The following is an 18,089-nucleotide window of genomic DNA, read 5'->3' as shown; positions in this document are numbered from 1 at the left end:
CACTCCAATCAGAGTAAACCCCACCACTACAACTCCCTGTCCTTAAACCTGAGTCCTCAACCCCATCCCCACCTAACCCAGAGACCTCCATCCCATCCCTATCCAACCGTGAGTCCGCAACCCCTCCCCCACCAAACACAGAGTCAACTAACTCCCCTCCCCACCACCAAACCCCAGGGCTCTATATATTACATGCAACTACAACAGCACTCAGTAGAGCACATAAACCTCCACCAGGTCAAACGGGTTACGTTTTGGCCACATATGGATCCGGACCTTAACCAAAATCGAATCAGCTTGTTCTCGTCACCGACACAACTCGTCCACCTCGTTTCATCATATTCCATCCAGAACATTTTTCACAATATGCTGGAAATAGTTTTTGGCCAAATCTCTCAATTATGAAGAATTACTTTGAAAATAAAAAAAATTCTCGCATCCGGATCTGGATTCGGATCTTCAACAAAATCGAACCAATTCTTCACCGTCACACACCCACATTGTCCACTAAATTTTGTCCGAATCCGTCCGTAACTTTTTGAGATGCCCTGCTCAAATAGACAGACAAACACTGGTGAAAACATAACCTCCATCCACAAGTTGTCATACACTTACTGTAATCGATACTTCATCAAATGTTGCATGCAATTACGATGACTCACCATCCCTCGGGTTTCTTCCAGCCAATTCAGGATCAATAGAGTCTTCTCCCTTGTTCCGCACGACTCCGGAAAATCTTTCTGGATCCATATCCTCCAACTTGGACAATGGACCAAGATTCTGTTTCGAGTCTTGTGTACAAATCATATCCATGTACCGACACAAGTCTGCGTACATGATGTCAGTGAATTTTCGTGTTGACAAATAACGGAGTTGAACCCTCACTGGAGCCGGATCGGCTCGGGCGCAGAGCAATGCGAGGATCTCGGTCCCCATACCGATAACTGCGGCTCGGAGCGACTCCTTCGCTAAATTCTGGGTCTCCAGCCAGGCCGGGACGGAACCGAGATCACCACCAGCTCTCAACGAGTACATCACCTGTGGTGAAGCCACATAAACTTCATGATAATTAATATACAGGTTCAGTGGGATGGGGTGGGGGGGGGGGAGTTCAGTTGGTTGGGAGGAAGAAATGGAAATCATGTTGGGCAACTCAGATCAGAGGAGATGGAATGACCAGTAATGAGGGAATTATATAAAACAGAAAGAGTCAGCCAAACTGATATCTCGTGATGCTGAAAAACCAATCTGTACAAACAGCACAGGAAATGTGAAGCCGTAAATGCATCAAAATGACTGCAATATGGGGAAATCATTTGAAAAAAACGACAGAAAATGATGGCTCATGCATTCCGTGGCACGCTGCACAATTCAACTTACCTGAACATTTCAAATCAAAGCATCTGTGCAGCGAGTCCGAACTACTGATGAACTACATCCGTGCAGCGAGTCCGAACTACTGATGAACTACATCCGTGCAGCGAGTCCGAACTACTGATGAACTACATCCGTGCAGCGAGTCCGAACTACTGATGAACTACATCCGTGCAGCGAGTCCGAACTACTGATGAACTACATCCGTGCAGCAAGTCCGAACTACTGATGAACTACATCCGTGCAGCGAGTCCGAACTACTGATGAACTACATCCGTGCAGCGAGTCCGAACTACTGATGAACTACATCCGTGCAGCGAGTCCGAACTACTGATGAACTACATCCGTGCAGCGAGTCCGAACTACTGATGAACTACATCCGTGCAGCGAGTCCGAACTACTGATGAACTACATCCGTGCAGCGAGTCCGAACTACTGATGAACTACATCCGTGCAGCGAGTCCGAACTACTGATGAACTACATCCGTGCAGCGAGTCCGAACTACTGATGAACTATATCCGTGCAGCGAGTCCGAACTACTGATGAACTACATCCGTGCAGCGAGTCCGAACTACTGATGAACTACGTCCGTGCAGCGAGTCCGAACTACTGATGAACTACGTCCGTGCAGCGAGTCCGAACTACTGATGAACTACGTCCGTGCAGCGAGTCCGAACTACTGATGAACTACGTCCGTAGAGTGAGCCTGAACTATTGATGAACAACATCCATGCAGTGAGTCTGAACTACTGCTGAACAACATCCATGCAGTGAGTCTGAACTACTGATGAACTACATTTGTGCAGCGAGTCTGAATTACTGATGAAATACATCTCTGCAGCGAGCCTGAACGACTGATGAACTACATCCGTGCAGTGAGCCTGAACTACTGATGAACTACACCTCTGCAGCGAGCCTGAACGACTGATGAACTACATCTGTGCAGCGAGCCTGAACTACTGATGAACGACATCCATGCAGCGAGCCTGAACTACTGATCAACTACATCCGTGCGGCGAGCCTGAACTACTGATGAACAACATCTCTGCAGCGAGCCTGAACGACTGATGAACTACATCCGTGCAGCGAGCCTGAACTACTGATGAATGACATCCGTGCAGCGAGCCTGAACTACTGATGAATGACATCCGTGCAGCGAGCCTGAACTACTGATGAACTCCATCCAGAGAGTGAGCCTGAACTACTGATGGACTACATCTCTGCAGCGAGCCTGAACTACTGATGGACTATATCAATGCAGCGAGCCTGAACGACTGATGAACTACATCTATGCAGCGAGCCTGAACTACTGATGAATGACATCCGTGCAGCGAGCCTGAACTACTGATGAACGACATCTGTGCAGCGAGCCTGAACTACTGGTGAACAACATCTCTGCAGTGAGCCTGAACCACTGATGAACTACATCCAGAGAGTGAGCCTGAACTACTGATGGACTACATCTCTGCAGCGAGCCTGAACTACTGATGGACTATATCAATGCAGCGAGCCTGAACGACTGATGAACTACATCTATGCAGCGAGCATGAACTACTGATGAACTACATCTCTGCAACGAGCCTGAACTACTGATGTACTACATCTATGCAGCGAGCCTGAACGACTGATGAACTACATCTATGCAGCGAGCCTGAACTACTGATGAACTACATCTATGCAGCGAGCCTGAACTACTGATGTACTACATCCGCAGAGTGAGCCTGAACGACTGATGAACTACATCCGGAGAGTGATCCTGAACGACTGAACTACATCCGTGCAGCGAGTCCGAACTACTGATGAACGACATCCGTAGAGTGAGCCTGAACTTTTGATGATCGACATCCATCGAGTGAGTCTGAACCACTGATTAACTACATCCATGAGAGTCTGAACTACTGATGAACTACATTTGTGCAGCGAGTCTGAATTACTGATGAACTACATCTCTGCAGCGAGCCTGAACGACTGATCAACTACATCCATGCGGCGAGCCTGAACTACTGATGAACAACATCTCTGCAGCGAGCCTGAACTACTGATGAATGACATCCGTGCAGCGAGCCTGAACTACTGATGAACGACATCTGTGCAGCGAGCCTGAACTACTGATGAACTACATCCGTGCAGCGAGCCTGAACTACTGATGAACAACATCTCTGCAGTGAGCCTGAACCACTGATGAACTACATCCGTGCAGCGAGCCTGAACTACTGATGAACTCCATCCAGAGAGTGAGCCTGAACTACTGATGGACTACATCTCTGCAGCGAGCCTGAACTACTGATGGACTATATCAATGCAGCAAGCCTGAACGACTGATGAACTACATCTATGCAGCGAGCATGAACTACTGATGAACTACATCTCTGCAACGAGCCTGAACTACTGATGTACTACTTCTATGCAGCGAGCCTGAACGACTGATGAACTACATCCGTGCAGCGAGCCTGAACTACTGATGAATGACATCCGTGCAGCGAGCCTGAACTACTGATGAACGACATCTGTGCAGCGAGCCTGAACTACTGATGAACAACATCTCTGCAGTGAGCCTGAACCACTGATGAACTACATCCGTGCAGCGAGCCTGAACTACTGATGAACTCCATCCAGAGAGTGAGCCTGAACTACTGATGGACTACATCTCTGCAGCGAGCCTGAACTACTGATGGACTATATCAATGCAGCGAGCCTGAACGACTGATGAACTACATCTATGCAGCGAGCATGAACTACTGATGAACTACATCTCTGCAACGAGCCTGAACGACTGATGAACTACATCTATGCAGCGAGCATGAACTACTGATGAACTACATCTATGCAGCGAGCCTGAACGACTGATGAACTACATCCGTGCAGCGAGCCTGAACTACTGATGAATGACATCCGTGCAGCGAGCCTGAACTACTGATGAACAACATATCTGCAGTGAGCCTGAACCACTGATGAACTCCATCCAGAAAGTGAGCCTGAACTACTGATGGACTATATCAATGCAGCGAGCCTGAACGACTGCTGAACTACATCTATGCAGCGAGCATGAACTACTGATGAACTACATCTCTGCAACGAGCCTGAACTACTGATGTACTACATCTATGCAGCGAGCCTGAACGACTGATGAAGTACACCTATGCAGCGAGCCTGAACTACTGATGAACTACATCTATGCAGCGAGCATGAACTACTGATGAACTACATCTCTGCAACGAGCCTGAACTACTGATGTACTACATCTATGCAGCGAGCCTGAACGACTGATGAACTACACCTATGCAGCGAGCCTGAACGACTGATGAACTACATCCGGAGAGTGATCCTGAACTACTGAAGAACTACATCCGTGAGAGTCTGAACTACTGATGAACTACATTTGTGCAGCGAGTCTGAATTACTGATGAACTACATCTCTGCAGCGAGCCTGAACGACTGATGAACTACATCCGTGCGGCGAGCCTGAACTACTGATGAATGGCATCCGTGCAGCGAGCCTGAACTACTGATGAACGACATCTGTGCAGTGAGCCTGAACCACTGATGAACTACATCCGTGCAGCGAGCCTGAACTACTGATGAACAACATCTCTGCAGTGAGCCTGAACCACTGATGAACTACATCCGTGCAGCGAGCCTGAACTACTGATGAACTCCATCCAGAGAGTGAGCCTGAACGACTGATGGACTATATCAATGCAGCGAGCCTGAACTACTGATGGACTATATCAATGCAGCGAGCCTGAACGACTGATGAACTACATCTATGCAGCGAGCATGAACTACTGATGAACTACATCTCTGCAACGAGCCTGAACTACTGATGTACTACTTCTATGCAGCGAGCCTGAACGACTGATGAACTACATCCATGCAGCGAGCCTGAACTACTGATGAATGACATCCGTGCAGCGAGCCTGAACTACTGATGAACAACATCTCTGCAGTGAGCCTGAACCACTGATGAACTACATCCGTGCAGCGAGCCTGAACTACTGATGAACTCCATCCAGAGAGTGAGCCTGAACTACTGATGGACTACATCTCTGCAGCGAGCCTGAACTACTGATGAACTATATCAATGCAGCGAGCCTGAACGACTGATGAACTACATCTATGCAGCGAGCATGAACTACTGATGAACTACATCTCTGCAACGAGCCTGAACTACTGATGTACTACATCTATGCAGCGAGCCTGAACGACTGATGAACTACATCTATGCAGCGAGCCTGAACTACTGATGAACTACATCTATGCAGCGAGCCTGAACTACTGATGTACTACATCCGCAGAGTGATCCTGAACTACTGAAGAACTACATCCGTGCAGCGAGTCCGAACTACTGATGAACGACATCCGTAGAGTGAGCCTGAACTATTGATGATCGACATCCATCGAGTGAGTCTGAACCACTGATGAACTACATCCGTGAGAGTCTGAACTACTGATGAACTACATCTCTGCAGCGAGCCTGAACGACTGATGAACTACATCCGTGCAGCGAGCCTGAACTACACCTCTGCAGCGAGCCTGAACGACTGATGAACTACATCCGTGCAGCGAGCCTGAACTACTGATGAACGACATCCGTGCGGCGAGCCTGAACTACTGATCAACTACATCCGTGCAGCGAGCCTGAAGTACTGATGAACAACATCTCTGCAGCGAGCCTGAACTACTGATGAACTACATCCGTGCAGCGAGCCTGAACTACTGATGAACTACATCCGGAGAGTGAGCCTGAACTACTGAAGAACTACATCCGTGAGAGTCTGAACTACTGATTGACAACATCCGTGCAGCGAGTCTGAACTACTGATGAACCACATCCGTGCAGAGAGTCTGAACTACTGCTGAACAACATCCATGCAGTGAGTCTGAACTACTGATGAACTACATCTCTGCAGCGAGCCTAAACGACTGATGAACGACATCTGTGCAGCGAGCCTGAATGACTGATGAACTACATCTCTGCAGCGAGCCTGAACTACTGATGAACTACATCTCTGCAGCGAGCCTGAACTACTGATGAACAACATCTCTGCAGTGAGCCTGAACTACTAATGAACAACATCTCTGCAGTGAGCCTGAACCACTGATGAACTACATCCGTGCAGCGAGCCTGAACTACTGATGAATTCCATCCAGAGAGTGAGCCTGAACTACTGATGGACTACATCTCTGCAGCGAGCCTGAACTACTGATGGACTATATCAATGCAGCGAGCCTGAACGACTGATGAACTACATCTATGCAGTGAGCCTGAACGACTGATGAACTACATCCGTGCAGTGAGCCTGAACTACTGATGAACTACACCTCTGCAGCGAGCCTGAACTACTGATGAACTACATCTCTGCAGCGAGCCTGAACGACTGATGAACTACATCCGTGCAGCGAGCCTGAACTACTGATGGACTATATCAATGCAGCGAGCCTGAACGACTGATGAACTACATCTATGCAGTGAGCCTGAACGACTGATGAACTACATCCGTGCAGTGAGCCTGAACTACTGATGAACTACACCTCTGCAGCGAGCCTGAACTACTGATGAACTACATCTCTGCAGCGAGCCTGAACGACTGATGAACTACATCCGTGCAGCGAGCCTGAACTACTGATGAACTACATCCGTGCAGCGAGCCTGAACTACTGATGAACGACATCTGTGCAGCGAGCCTGAACTACTGATGAACTCCATCGATGCAGCGAGCCTGAACTACTGATGAACTACATCCGTGCAGCGAGCCTGAACTACTGATGAACTACATCCGTGCAGCGAGCCTGAACTACTGATGAACGACATCTGTGCAGCGAGCCTGAACTACTGATGAACTCCATCGATGCAGCGAGCCTGAACTACTGATGAACTACATCTGTGCAGCGAGCCTGAACTACTGATGAAGGAGGTGCAATACAGCTTCTGACATTTGAAGTATTCGTGAACTCTTGACATCATCAGACCCTTAAAAAATGTCAACCTTTTCATGGTTTCCAAGGAGATCCCTGGCAGGAGGACATTCTCACATCATTCAAAGTTCAGGTTTGGACATCACACGCTGAGGAACCTCTGGTAGCTTGTACATGTTTCTGCGTTTGAGTCTGGCAAGTAACCGCTGCGATCTATCTCTCTGGGTTCTTCCTGACATCTTTGGTCCGCTTCTTTCACAATTTTTCCCAATTTTTTCACATTTATCTTGATTCATTCGAATTCTTGCTTTTTCTTTTATCACCTCCACCACCAAAGTTGGAAGGACATTATGTTTTCACTCCCGTCTGCTTGTCTGTTTGTGTGCAGGACATGTCACAAAGTTGGGGACAGATTCAGACGAAATTTGGTGGGCAGGTTGTGTGTGTGATTAGGAAGAATGAATTAGATTTTGGTGAAGATCTGGATCCAACGACCAGAAATTTTTTTTTTCAGTAATTCTTCACCAGTGAGAGATAGGGCCAAAAACGATATGGTACTGTATGGCATGATATTTCAAACATGTATGGGGTTAGTCAGATATGTTCTCATGGATCAGGTATTACGTGGCGGAGGTATGTGCTCCACCGAGTGCCCTTGTCATTTTATCCGTTCTGCTCTCCATTCCTCTCTTTCGTTATCTATATCTGTCGAGGGAGAAGTGAATTCTGGCAGAATTTTTTTTTTTCTGTAAGGCTCAGTTTGCTGTTCCTGGATGTGTTTGAGGGTGGTGGAGTCACGGCTGAAACCTGAATCCTCTCCACGTTCCTCCTGATGACTCCATCATTGCTCTTTAGTTCTGACGACTCCAATGCCATGTTTTCCATTTGATTAATTTGGGTGGGCCAACTACAAAATGGAGTCGAGCAAGTCCAACCATCCTCACACCGACTATATCCAGCTACAACTGTTAACCACTGACCGGCGATGAAGGGGGCAGCAAGGGTGAGGCAGTAGGGGTGTTAAAGTGATACCAAGAACCGGACCCACTCTTCACTCACACAATCAGTTCATCAATTCAATATTCATGGAGAACAAGTGATTGTACCTGAAGAGTAATGGCTGGTGCAGGTGCAGGTAACGGTACAGGATCTGGATAGTCTCTAGTTGGACCGTTGCCCCCGACGAAGTGCTTGCTGCATACATACGTACTTTTAGTTATTCTGGAACGATCGAACGCAGCAGGACGTCCACATGCGCGAATCCATCGGTCACATTCCTTGGGCTTGTTGGTCGGTTTTGGGAACGGTAAGAACCAAACACCTTGCATATGCGGCTTGTGTGCATGCCTGGTGTCGTTGGAACAAGTTCCATAGCTGCATTGCTTGAAATGAACCATCACTCTCCTGTTTAACGCCTGAAACAGAACGACGACGCGTTTTCCCGATCGTAAGACCGAGTAAAGTGTGACTCATAAAAGCAATGACGCCCGAATTCCGGTTTGCGTGAGGAAGCGCAGGGGATGTATGTACGTCACTTCCGTTTCTCACTTCGCCCGTCGCCGTGGAAACCGCACTGGCAGCCTCTGACTCGCTCTATCATTCTTTTTGTGAGTAAATTGACTGTTGGTGTCGCTCTCACTTGTTCATGTCGTGTTTGTAGGATTTTTTTTTTATTTTTCAGCTTCAGGTGGAAGGATGTGATGTCATGCTGTGTGCCTTGCTGCAATAAATCAACGTCCATCTGATGGATGGCTGAGTGCGAAGCACCAGGGTGGCCGTTTATAGCTGGGTCGAGATTCGAATGCCGGCTCGACAGCTCAAAGGCGAGTGCACTAAGTATATACATGTATATGTACATATATATATATATATATATGAATATATATATATATATATATGTATATATATATATATATATATATATATATATATATATATATATATATATATATATTTAGGTTTTTTTTAATGGTCGCCAAACAATGTAACCGATGACGTCATGAAAAAATTTTTCTGGAGACCAATTTAATCCGAAATGACCTTTAAATTTTCATTCTGATTGGATAAAGCATTCTATGTGTCAAATCTTGGCTGGGATACCACTTTACCAATGACATCATGGTTAACAACATGTATTCTCCATAGAGAGTACTTGACATGTGCCAAGTTTCAATTTTTTTTCATGGAGGCGTTTCAGAGATAGATGTCCAAAGTTTTTCCTTTTTTCCAACATGGCTGCCACACCATGTGACCAATGATGTCACAATTATCAGTAAACATTGTACTTGGGTAGTCGCACCTACGGTGGAAATTCCATGTCAATCGGAAGAGCGGTTGCAGAGAAAATTAATATAAAATGGGAACATGGACTCACGAACGGACGGACAACCTGAAAACATAACGCCTCCAGCGACTTCGTTGGTGGAGACATTTTTTTTTTTTAAAGGAAAGAAGAAGAAAGCAGAAGAAAGAAGAAGAGACGAAGAAGAAATTTTTGTTTTAATGTGCATTGAAACCAGCCCATCTCTCCTCACCTTACTGAATTGCATCACACTGTTTGTGGCCTTACTCAACTATATCATACTGTTTGCAGATTAGGCCTGATCAGTGGTATTACCTATTACAGTTGATGCCTGCCGGATGCACGCAGGCACGTACAGACACAGGGACGGATGCAAGCATGCCGAGAGTCAGCTCCTTTTATATTACAGATACACAAAACAGCTCATAAATATTCATGATCCGAGAAGTCGTGTAGTTAGCGATGTGTTGTTCGGTGTCAGGGAGGAATTAACACCTCGATTGTTCTGACTGATAGTTTTGCTAACTACTGTAGTTGGTTGAGCTTCTTATACTCCAAATAGACTCAATCGATGAACGAATTAAAGACAAATTGTTCAATTTGAGTTGAACTCAACATCGACTTATCGGCCGAAAAATATGATAAATGTTTTGCTATAAGATCAAAACAAAATCAATGTCTTGAATCATTAAAAACACCAAAACATATGGAGAAATATTTTACAAGTACTTCTCTAATGGTCCAGACCGCACAAAGCAATCCATACCCCATGATTGGGTCATGCGTCACCTCCGCTTGAACATGTCGCCGACTCAAACGTGGGTAGCCATGTGTTTCTTAAAAGAGGGCGACTTACGGAACCCTTTACCACACACTGTACATCTGTAGCGCGGCTCCTGCTCGTGCACCACCCTCGTGTGTCGCTGACAGTTTGACAACACCGTGAACGTTCTACCGCACACCTTGCACGTGTGTGGGCGCTCCTGGTTGTGGATCATTCGGTGTCGTTGACAATTCGAGAGATCGGTGAACATTTTACCGCAGACGGTGCATTTGTACGGCCGCTCCCCGGTGTGGGTTCGGGTGTGCCGGCGAAAAGCCGACGCGTGAGAGAACGCCTTCGTGCAGGCCGTGCACTCGTAGGGACGTTCGCCTCGGTGAATTCGTTCATGTTGCTCACAGTGCCCCGATTGAGTGAATCCCTGACCGCATATATCACACAAAAAAGGCCTCTCTCCCGTGTGCGTCCGAGTGTGGCTCAGGAAATTGCTTTTGTCGTCCGTACTGTAAGGACAATCAATGCATTTGTACTTTTTATTGCTGGAAACAGGTCGGTGTCTCTCCATGTGCATCTGGACCGCGGCCTCCGTACTGAAGGTGTGAGAGCACATGCTGCAGAGGAACTTCCTCATAAACTGTGGTGGTCTCCCTGTCAATGTGGTTCACAAAAACAACAATAAAAACGAGTCAGTTCTCATAGGTATGGATTAAAATGCTCAAAATTAACTTCTAGCCCAATAACCAAAAACAAGCTTTGCATTAAACAACTTTTGGTACAATGGTTGCCTCAAAAGGAATTACATCATTGTGTGAAAACTAGAACAGCACTCTTCGACGTTGTGACGTCGACAGGTATGCCTCCGCTCGCATTGTTAAATCATTATACATAGTTGTGCAAAGTTTGATTTAAATCCCTTCAACTATCCTCAAATATCACATCTTTACCTGACATGGCCTCTGAAATTTGACCTCATAATCTAATCACTTTATGTATGCATCATTGTACATACTTGTACCAAGTTTGACTTGGATCCCTTCAGCCATTCTTAAGTTATCACAGGAATGAAAACCTATCATGGACTTTGACCTTTGACCTCTGACCTCTTGATAATCAGTTTATCTTTGCATCATACTGCATACTTACACCAAGTTTGGCCAAAATCCCATCACTGGTTCACAAGTAAGCACAGTAACATAATTTTTTTTTTTTTACCTTACATGACCTCTGAGCATTGACCTTTAAACTCTTGACCTCAACATCTAATCAGTTCATCTTGACATCATTAAACATACTTGTTCCAAGTTTGGTCATGGTTTCACAAGTTAGCATAGTGATATAATTTTTACCTAACTTGACCTCTGACCTTTGACCTCTTTACCCCAAAATCTAAATCTGTTTATCTTTACATCACTATACACGTACCAGGTTTGGTCAAAATCCCACGACTGGTTAACAAGTTGGCGCGGTAACAGAAAGTTTGCCGAACATGACCTCCTGACCTTTTCCTTTTCAATGCAAAATGTAATCAATTCATCTTTACATCATTATACATACTTGTAACAAGTATGACTCGTGAGCCTGGTGTTGCCTCAGTGGTTAGGGTGGCAGCTTGGGATCCTAGGGTCCTGAGTTCAAGCCCTGCCGGCCACTGAATTAAGACACCAGGGGGTTGGCTCAGCCTGTCATCCTTCCGAGGTCGGCAAAATGAGTACCAGTTCCAGTGTGTGTACTGGTAGAGGGGCACTGCATCAGCGACAGTCACGCTTCAAGAAATGATAGCTACCCCGACAGCTCAGCTGCCATGCGACCACCACCACCAGTATGACTTAGATCCCTTCAGCTGCTCTTCGTCCGTCCTGTGTTTCATTATGACAGTAACGAAAACCCATCACGGACGCACAGACGGACAGCCGGAAGGACAACCTAAAAACATAATGCCTCCAGTGACCTCGTCAGTGGAGGCGTAAAAAAAATTATCAGACATTTTAATGGTGATGTGCTGGGTCACTCTGTCATGAAGGAGGGTCTGGAGGAAAGCTGAATTGAATGCTAAACCTTGAGCCAGGGGTGTTCGTGCAACATTCTTAAGCGTTTGATTAAACCTCTCAACTCCCCTATTGATGTGTGTATGGTATATGGCTGTGTGGATGTGCTTGATCCTCTGTCGCTGAAGAAAGCGGAGAACTTGACAGAGATAAACTGTGGCCCATTATCTGTTGTAAAGACTTGAGGCAACTTCTAACAGGAGATTACATCATCTGGGATATTGATTGTGGCCTGGGAGGTGACTTGAGCCCACCAGAAACACTTCAGGCCATTTGGAATGGAGTTCAGATGACCACGAGGTAGCACTGGTGATGCCATCCTCTCCCAACTTCTTCAGAACATGGTAAATGACATGGATTTCCCCACAGATGACCGTCTGCAGGTGCTCCAAGGGTTTAGACAGTCAGGTTGCAGGGGTGGTGGAGTAAGTGGCCTGTTTTCTTGCTGAGCAGGCAGGCTGCACAGTCCCTGACCATTACTTCAACATCATGGTCGATACGAGGCCACCACACATGGTGCCAGCACTGCTGCTTCAAATCTGATGTTACCTCGGTATCCCTTGTGCGCCATAGAAAGCACTCATGCACGCAGAGCGCACGGTACGACTGTGTGGTGACCCCGAGCTTCACAAGTGTCATTCCAGCATGACTGCTCATATCTGGTCCTGGTGAACGGTGCTTGCTTGTCAGGCACTCGGGTAGGCCAGCCACCTGTGATGTCGGAGCGCAGGATGCAGAAGAGGGAAGGAGGGGTCGGTGGGGGGGGGGGAGGGGGTGAGTCCTCCACCAACACCAGTTGGAGTTTGGGGGAGGGGGGAACGCAGCTTGGAGATGGGTGTGCAGCTCTATCAAGTTGTCCTCTGTGGCCTCCAGCGAGCCAGCAGGTTTTGAAGTGATGACAGCTCTGGAGAGTAGGTCCGTCACCACATTGTCGGTCCGCCACCACATTGTCTCGGTTCGGAGTTAAGTGAAGCTTGAAGTTGTACCATTATAGGCGATCTCCCATTGGTGTTCTTTGGTCGCACTCATCGATAGAAACTCGATTTGCTCCTTAAATCACTGGTTTCCTCAAAACCTTTCACCGATAACCAAACATTTCTCTTTCATTATTATTGTTTTGGCCGATATTTCGTAAACATCTCAGGAACTCATTGCTGGGAGCCACTGATGCAGTGCCTCTGCAAGCTGGTACTCGTTTTGCCAACCTGGGAAGGATGACAGGCTGAAAAAACCCACCTGGTGTTATTTAACAGCACAACACAAGGGCTCAAAACTCAAGACCCTAAGACATTAAGGCAACCACCTTGACAGCTAAGGAGGGAAGGGGGTGTGAGGTGCAAGAGGAAGGCTGGGGGGGAATGGAGAGGTGTGAAGAAGGTTAAATATTCCACCATAATTACTGAGGACACACACACACGCATCCCGATTGTCACAAACTCTATAATTAATTATTTATACACACTGCTCACAGTTACCTGGACTCACCTTTCTCTGGGTCCTCTTGTGCACCAACCGAGTCCCCAAGTTCACTGACTCTCTGCAGGACTCCAAAGGGTCTTCCAGAAGGTCCACCCCTCTCCTGGACATCCCCTTGACCACGTCCCGATCTTCGCCACGACTCCAGGTACCGACAGAGCTCTGCGTACATGGTGCAGGTGAACTTTCGTGCGGACAAAGCACGGAGTCGAACCCTCACCGGATTGGGCTCGGCGCGGGCACAAAGACCTCCGAGGATCTCGACCCCGAGACCCGTAACCGCAGCTTGGAGAGACTCCTCCGTTAAACCCTGCATCTCCAGCCAGGCCGGGAGTTCACCGAGGCCGCCCCGACCGATCGTCCTGTCCATGGTCCCTCGGTGACCCGTGCCAGAAGGTAACAGGACCCCACGTTTGGTTCAAGACCGAGGAAAGTCCGTGCTTTGCATTTCTTGCTAATTTACCCGATCAGGTGTTTTGGGGGTTGATCATGCAGGAAGGTAGATGGGAGGAGTTCCTCCATAATTATTCGGTTCACATTTTAATAATCCTACAGGAGCACAATGAATGTCTTCAAGTACCTGCATAATAATAAATTAAATGAAAGGTAGAATGTTATTGTCAATCATTATCAAAGATTATCCCTCTCAAAAGCGAAACGAGGACACCACCGCCATGCTCTAGTACGAACTACACCGCCATCCCTTTGTAGAACCGCACCAAGAAAAGCAGACATGGAACTCGATTTCTGGTTCATTTGAACAGCATTTGCCATACATATCCCTCTGTGGAACCGTGAAGGTTTTATCGACCCCAATCGATTAAGTACGTACTCCGACTCCATCGGGGTATTTTGCAGATATCCTGGAAATCTACAAGCCACTCCAAGTCTCGTTTTCACTCAGCTAATGAAGGAGGGAAGGGAAGTGTGCCACAGGTGTGGAAGCAAGCTGATGTAGTATCTGCAAGAAGGGAAAGAGGAATGACTTCAAACTGCACACCTGGAAGTCTGACCTGTGACATCTGTTGTGTGGAAGATAATCAATGGAGAAGATTGTTCAAAAATCACTGCGGCAACACCGAGAGCACAACAACCTTCTAAAATCGAAGATCTAAAGGACAAGCAGCACTGTTTTGGCATTGGACAAGAGAGATGCATGACGGACAAAGCATACACGATATTTACCTGGACTGTTGCAAAGTGTTCAACAGTGTGATTGATAGGGTACCCGGGCTGAAGAAGAAGCCCTGCAGGAAGATATGCTTGCAGACATGCAGTTACAGGGTGGTCCGAGAAATGGCAGCCAACATTCAATGAGAACAAATGCAAAGTGGTCCACCCTGGGAGAAGCATTGTCAAAGTGGTCCACCCTGAGAGAAGCATCATCAAAGTGGTCCACGCTGGGCGGAGCACCGTCAAAGTGGTCCACCCTGGGAGAAGCATAATCAAAGTGGTCCACCCTGTGCAGAGCATTGTCAATGTGGTCCACCCTGGGAGAAGCGTCGTCAAAATGGTCCACCCTGGGCGGAGCGTCGTCAATGTGGTCCACCCTGGGAGAAGCGTTGTAAAGTGGTCCACCCTGGGAGAAATGTCGTGAAAGTGGTCCACCCTGGGAGAAATGTCAAAGTGGTCCACCCTGAGAGAAGCTTGGTCAAAGTGGTCCATCCTGGGAGAAGTGTCGTCAAAGTGGTCCACCCTGGGAGAAGTGTTGTCAAAGTGGTCCACCCTGGGAGAAGCATTGTCAAAGTGGTCCACCCTGAGAGAAGAATCATCAAAGTGTTTCACGCTGGGCGGAGCATCGTCAAAGTGGTCCACCCTGGGAGAAGCATCATCAAAGTGGTCTACCCTGGGCAGAGCGTCGTCAAAGTGGTCCACCCTGGGAGAAGCATTGTCAAAGTGGTCCACCCTGAGAGAAGCACCGTCAAAGTGGTCCACGCTGGGCGGAGCACCGTCAAAGTGGTCCACCCTGGGAGAAGCATAATCAAAGTGGTCCACCCTGTGCAGAGCATTGTCAATGTGGTCCACCCTGGGAGAAGCGTCGTCAAAATGGTCCACCCTGGGCGGAGCGTCGTCAATGTGGTCCACCCTGGGAGAAGCGTTGTAAAGTGGTCCACCCTGGGAGAAATGTCGTCAAAGTGGTCCACCCTGGGAGAAATGTCGTGAAAGTGGTCCACCCTGGGAGAAATGTCAAAGTGGTCCACCCTGAGAGAAGCTTGGTCAAAGTGGTCCACCCTGAGAGAAGCTTGGTCAAAGTGGTCCATCCTGGGAGAAGTGTTGTCAAAGTGGTCCACCCTGGGAGAAGCATCGTCAAAGTGGTCCACCCTGGGAGAAGCATTATCAAAGTGGTCCACCCTGGGCAGAGCATTGTCAAAGTGGTCCACCCTGAGAGAAGCGTCATCAAAATGGTCCACCCTGGGCAGAGCGTCGTCAATGTGGTCCACCCTGGGAGAAGCATTGTAAAGTGGTCCACCCTGGGAGAAATATAGTCAAAGTGGTCCACCCTGGGAGAAATGTCAAAGTGGTCCACCCTGAGAGAAGCTTCGTCAAAGTGGTCCACCCTGGGAGAAGCGTCGTCAAAGTGGTCCACCCTGGGAGAAGCGTCGTCAAAGTGGTCCACCCTGGGAGAAGCGTCGTCAAAGTGGTCCACCCTGGGAGAAGCGTCGTCAAAGTGGTCCACCCTGGGAGAAGCGTCGTCAAAGTGGTCCACCCTGGGAGAAGCGTCGTCAAAGTGGTCCACCCTGGGAGAAGCGTCGTCAAAGTGGTCCACCCTGGGAGAAGCGTCGTCAAAGTGGTCCACCCTGGGAGAAGCGTCGTCAAAGTGGTCCACCCTGGGAGAAGCGTCGTCAAAGTGGTCCACCCTGGGAGAAGCGTCGTCAAAGTGGTCCACCCTGGGAGAAGCGTCGTCAAAGTGGTCCACCCTGGGAGAAGCATCGTCAAAGTGGTCCACCCTGGGAGAAGCGTCGTCAAAGTGGTCCACCCTGGGAGAAGCATCATCAAAGTGGTCCAACCTGGGCAGAGCATCGTCAAAGTGGTCCACCCTGGGCAGAGCGTCGTCAAAGTGGTCCACCCTGAGAGAAATGTCGTCAAAGTGGTCCACCCTGGGCAGGGCATCGTCAAAGTGGAGGAGGAGTCTGAAGTGAAGGCCGGCTGGGCCGGTTACTTTGAGCGGTTGTACCAGGCTGATCCCCCAGCTGTCGAGTTGGATGTTACAATCCCTGTTGCTGACCCTCGAATCAACTGTGGTCCACCTTCGCTTGTGGAAACACAGGCTGCGGTGAACCAGTTGAAACGGGGCAAAGCTCCAGGGATCTGTGTCATCCATGCCGAACTTCTCAAGGCTGGTGGAAATGCTGCACTCGTGTCGTTGCATGCAGTTTTGTGCTCTGCCTGGAACACAGGCATCATCCCAACTGATTGGAAGAGGGGTCTTGTTGTTCCTCTCTGGAAAGGGAAGGGTGATCGCCAAGACTGCAACAACTTCCGAGGGGTGACGCTGCTCTCAGTGCTGGGCAAGGTCTTTGCTCGGATAATTCTTGATAGGGTTCGCCTCCATCTGCTTGAGCACCAGCGTCCAGAGCAGTCAGGCTTTACACCAAAGAGGTCAATGATTGACCGTATCCTTGCTCTTCGTGTCCTCACCGAACACAGACGAGAGTTTCGGCAGAGGCTGCTTGCAGCCTATGTTGATCTCTGTAAAGCGTTCGATTAAGTGAATCGGGATGTCCTCTGGAGGATTCTTGGTCTTCGTGGGGTGCCACCAAAACTGATCGATCTGATGTCTGAACTCTACTCTGGTACTGAGAGCGCTGTGAAGTGTGGTGGTACCATCTCTGACTTATTTCCAGTTGTTACTGGAGTTCGTCAGGGGTGTGTACTGGCCCCCACACTTTTCAGCACTTGTATGGACCGGATTTTAGGGAGGATGTCGGAGAGATCAAGCTGCGGTGCATCGTTTGGGAATGTCAAGATCTCGGACCTTGATTTTGCAGATGATGCAGTCATCTTTGCGGAGACTTTAGATATCCTTTTGGGGGCCCTCGAGGTGCTGAATGAGGAGTCGGAGCCGCTGGGATTACGGGTTTCTTGGGTCAAAACTAAGATCCCGGCTTTCGGTGACATCGTGGATGCTGCTGTCCTGTCTGTGTCTGTTTGTGGTGAGGATGTTGAGGTCGTGGAGAGATTCACTTACCTTGG

General features: G+C 48.2%; 2 protein-coding genes across 2 annotated transcripts in view; both read right to left on the bottom strand.

Annotated features, from left to right (window-relative positions):
• The window catches only part of LOC147033674 (uncharacterized), a 127,306-nt gene that overhangs the window by 10,168 nt on the left and 99,049 nt on the right, over positions 1-18,089 (bottom strand). Inside the window, exons 6-11 of the mRNA XM_085851820.1 lie at positions 16,453-16,993; positions 16,127-16,366; positions 15,591-16,010; positions 15,204-15,504; positions 8,398-8,759; positions 663-1,038 (exon numbers count right to left, since the gene is read on the bottom strand). Coding sequence (XP_085707946.1) covers positions 663-1,038; positions 8,398-8,759; positions 15,204-15,504; positions 15,591-16,010; positions 16,127-16,366; positions 16,453-16,993 — 2,240 coding nt within the window. The remainder of the gene's footprint in view (positions 1-662; positions 1,039-8,397; positions 8,760-15,203; positions 15,505-15,590; positions 16,011-16,126; positions 16,367-16,452; positions 16,994-18,089) is intronic.
• Positions 9,777-14,484, bottom strand: LOC147033676 (uncharacterized). The gene is made up of 2 exons (XM_085871761.1): positions 13,905-14,484; positions 9,777-11,022 (listed from the first exon to the last, which is right to left on the bottom strand). Exons 1-2 carry the CDS (start codon positions 14,263-14,265, stop codon positions 10,406-10,408), a joined length of 978 nt encoding a protein of 325 aa, XP_085727887.1. The 5' UTR covers positions 14,266-14,484; the 3' UTR covers positions 9,777-10,405.

Source organism: Eptatretus burgeri, chromosome 2, assembly GCF_056783735.1.
Source record: "Eptatretus burgeri isolate ZD-2024b chromosome 2, Ebu_testis_v1, whole genome shotgun sequence".
NCBI lineage: Eukaryota > Metazoa > Chordata > Myxini > Myxiniformes > Myxinidae > Eptatretus > Eptatretus burgeri.
This window is presented reverse-complemented; position numbering and strand designations above follow the sequence as displayed.

What these genes read in the sequence shown, in the direction of transcription:
- LOC147033676 (XM_085871761.1), bottom strand. Translation starts at nt 14,265, where the DNA reads ATGGACAGGACGATCGGTCGGGGCGGCCTCGGTGAACTCCCGGCCTGG. An exon ending in ACAAGAGGACCCAGAGAAAG is followed by an intron (nt 11,023 to 13,904) that starts GTGAGTCCAGGT and finishes CCACATTGACAG; the next exon opens with GGAGACCACCACAGTTTATG.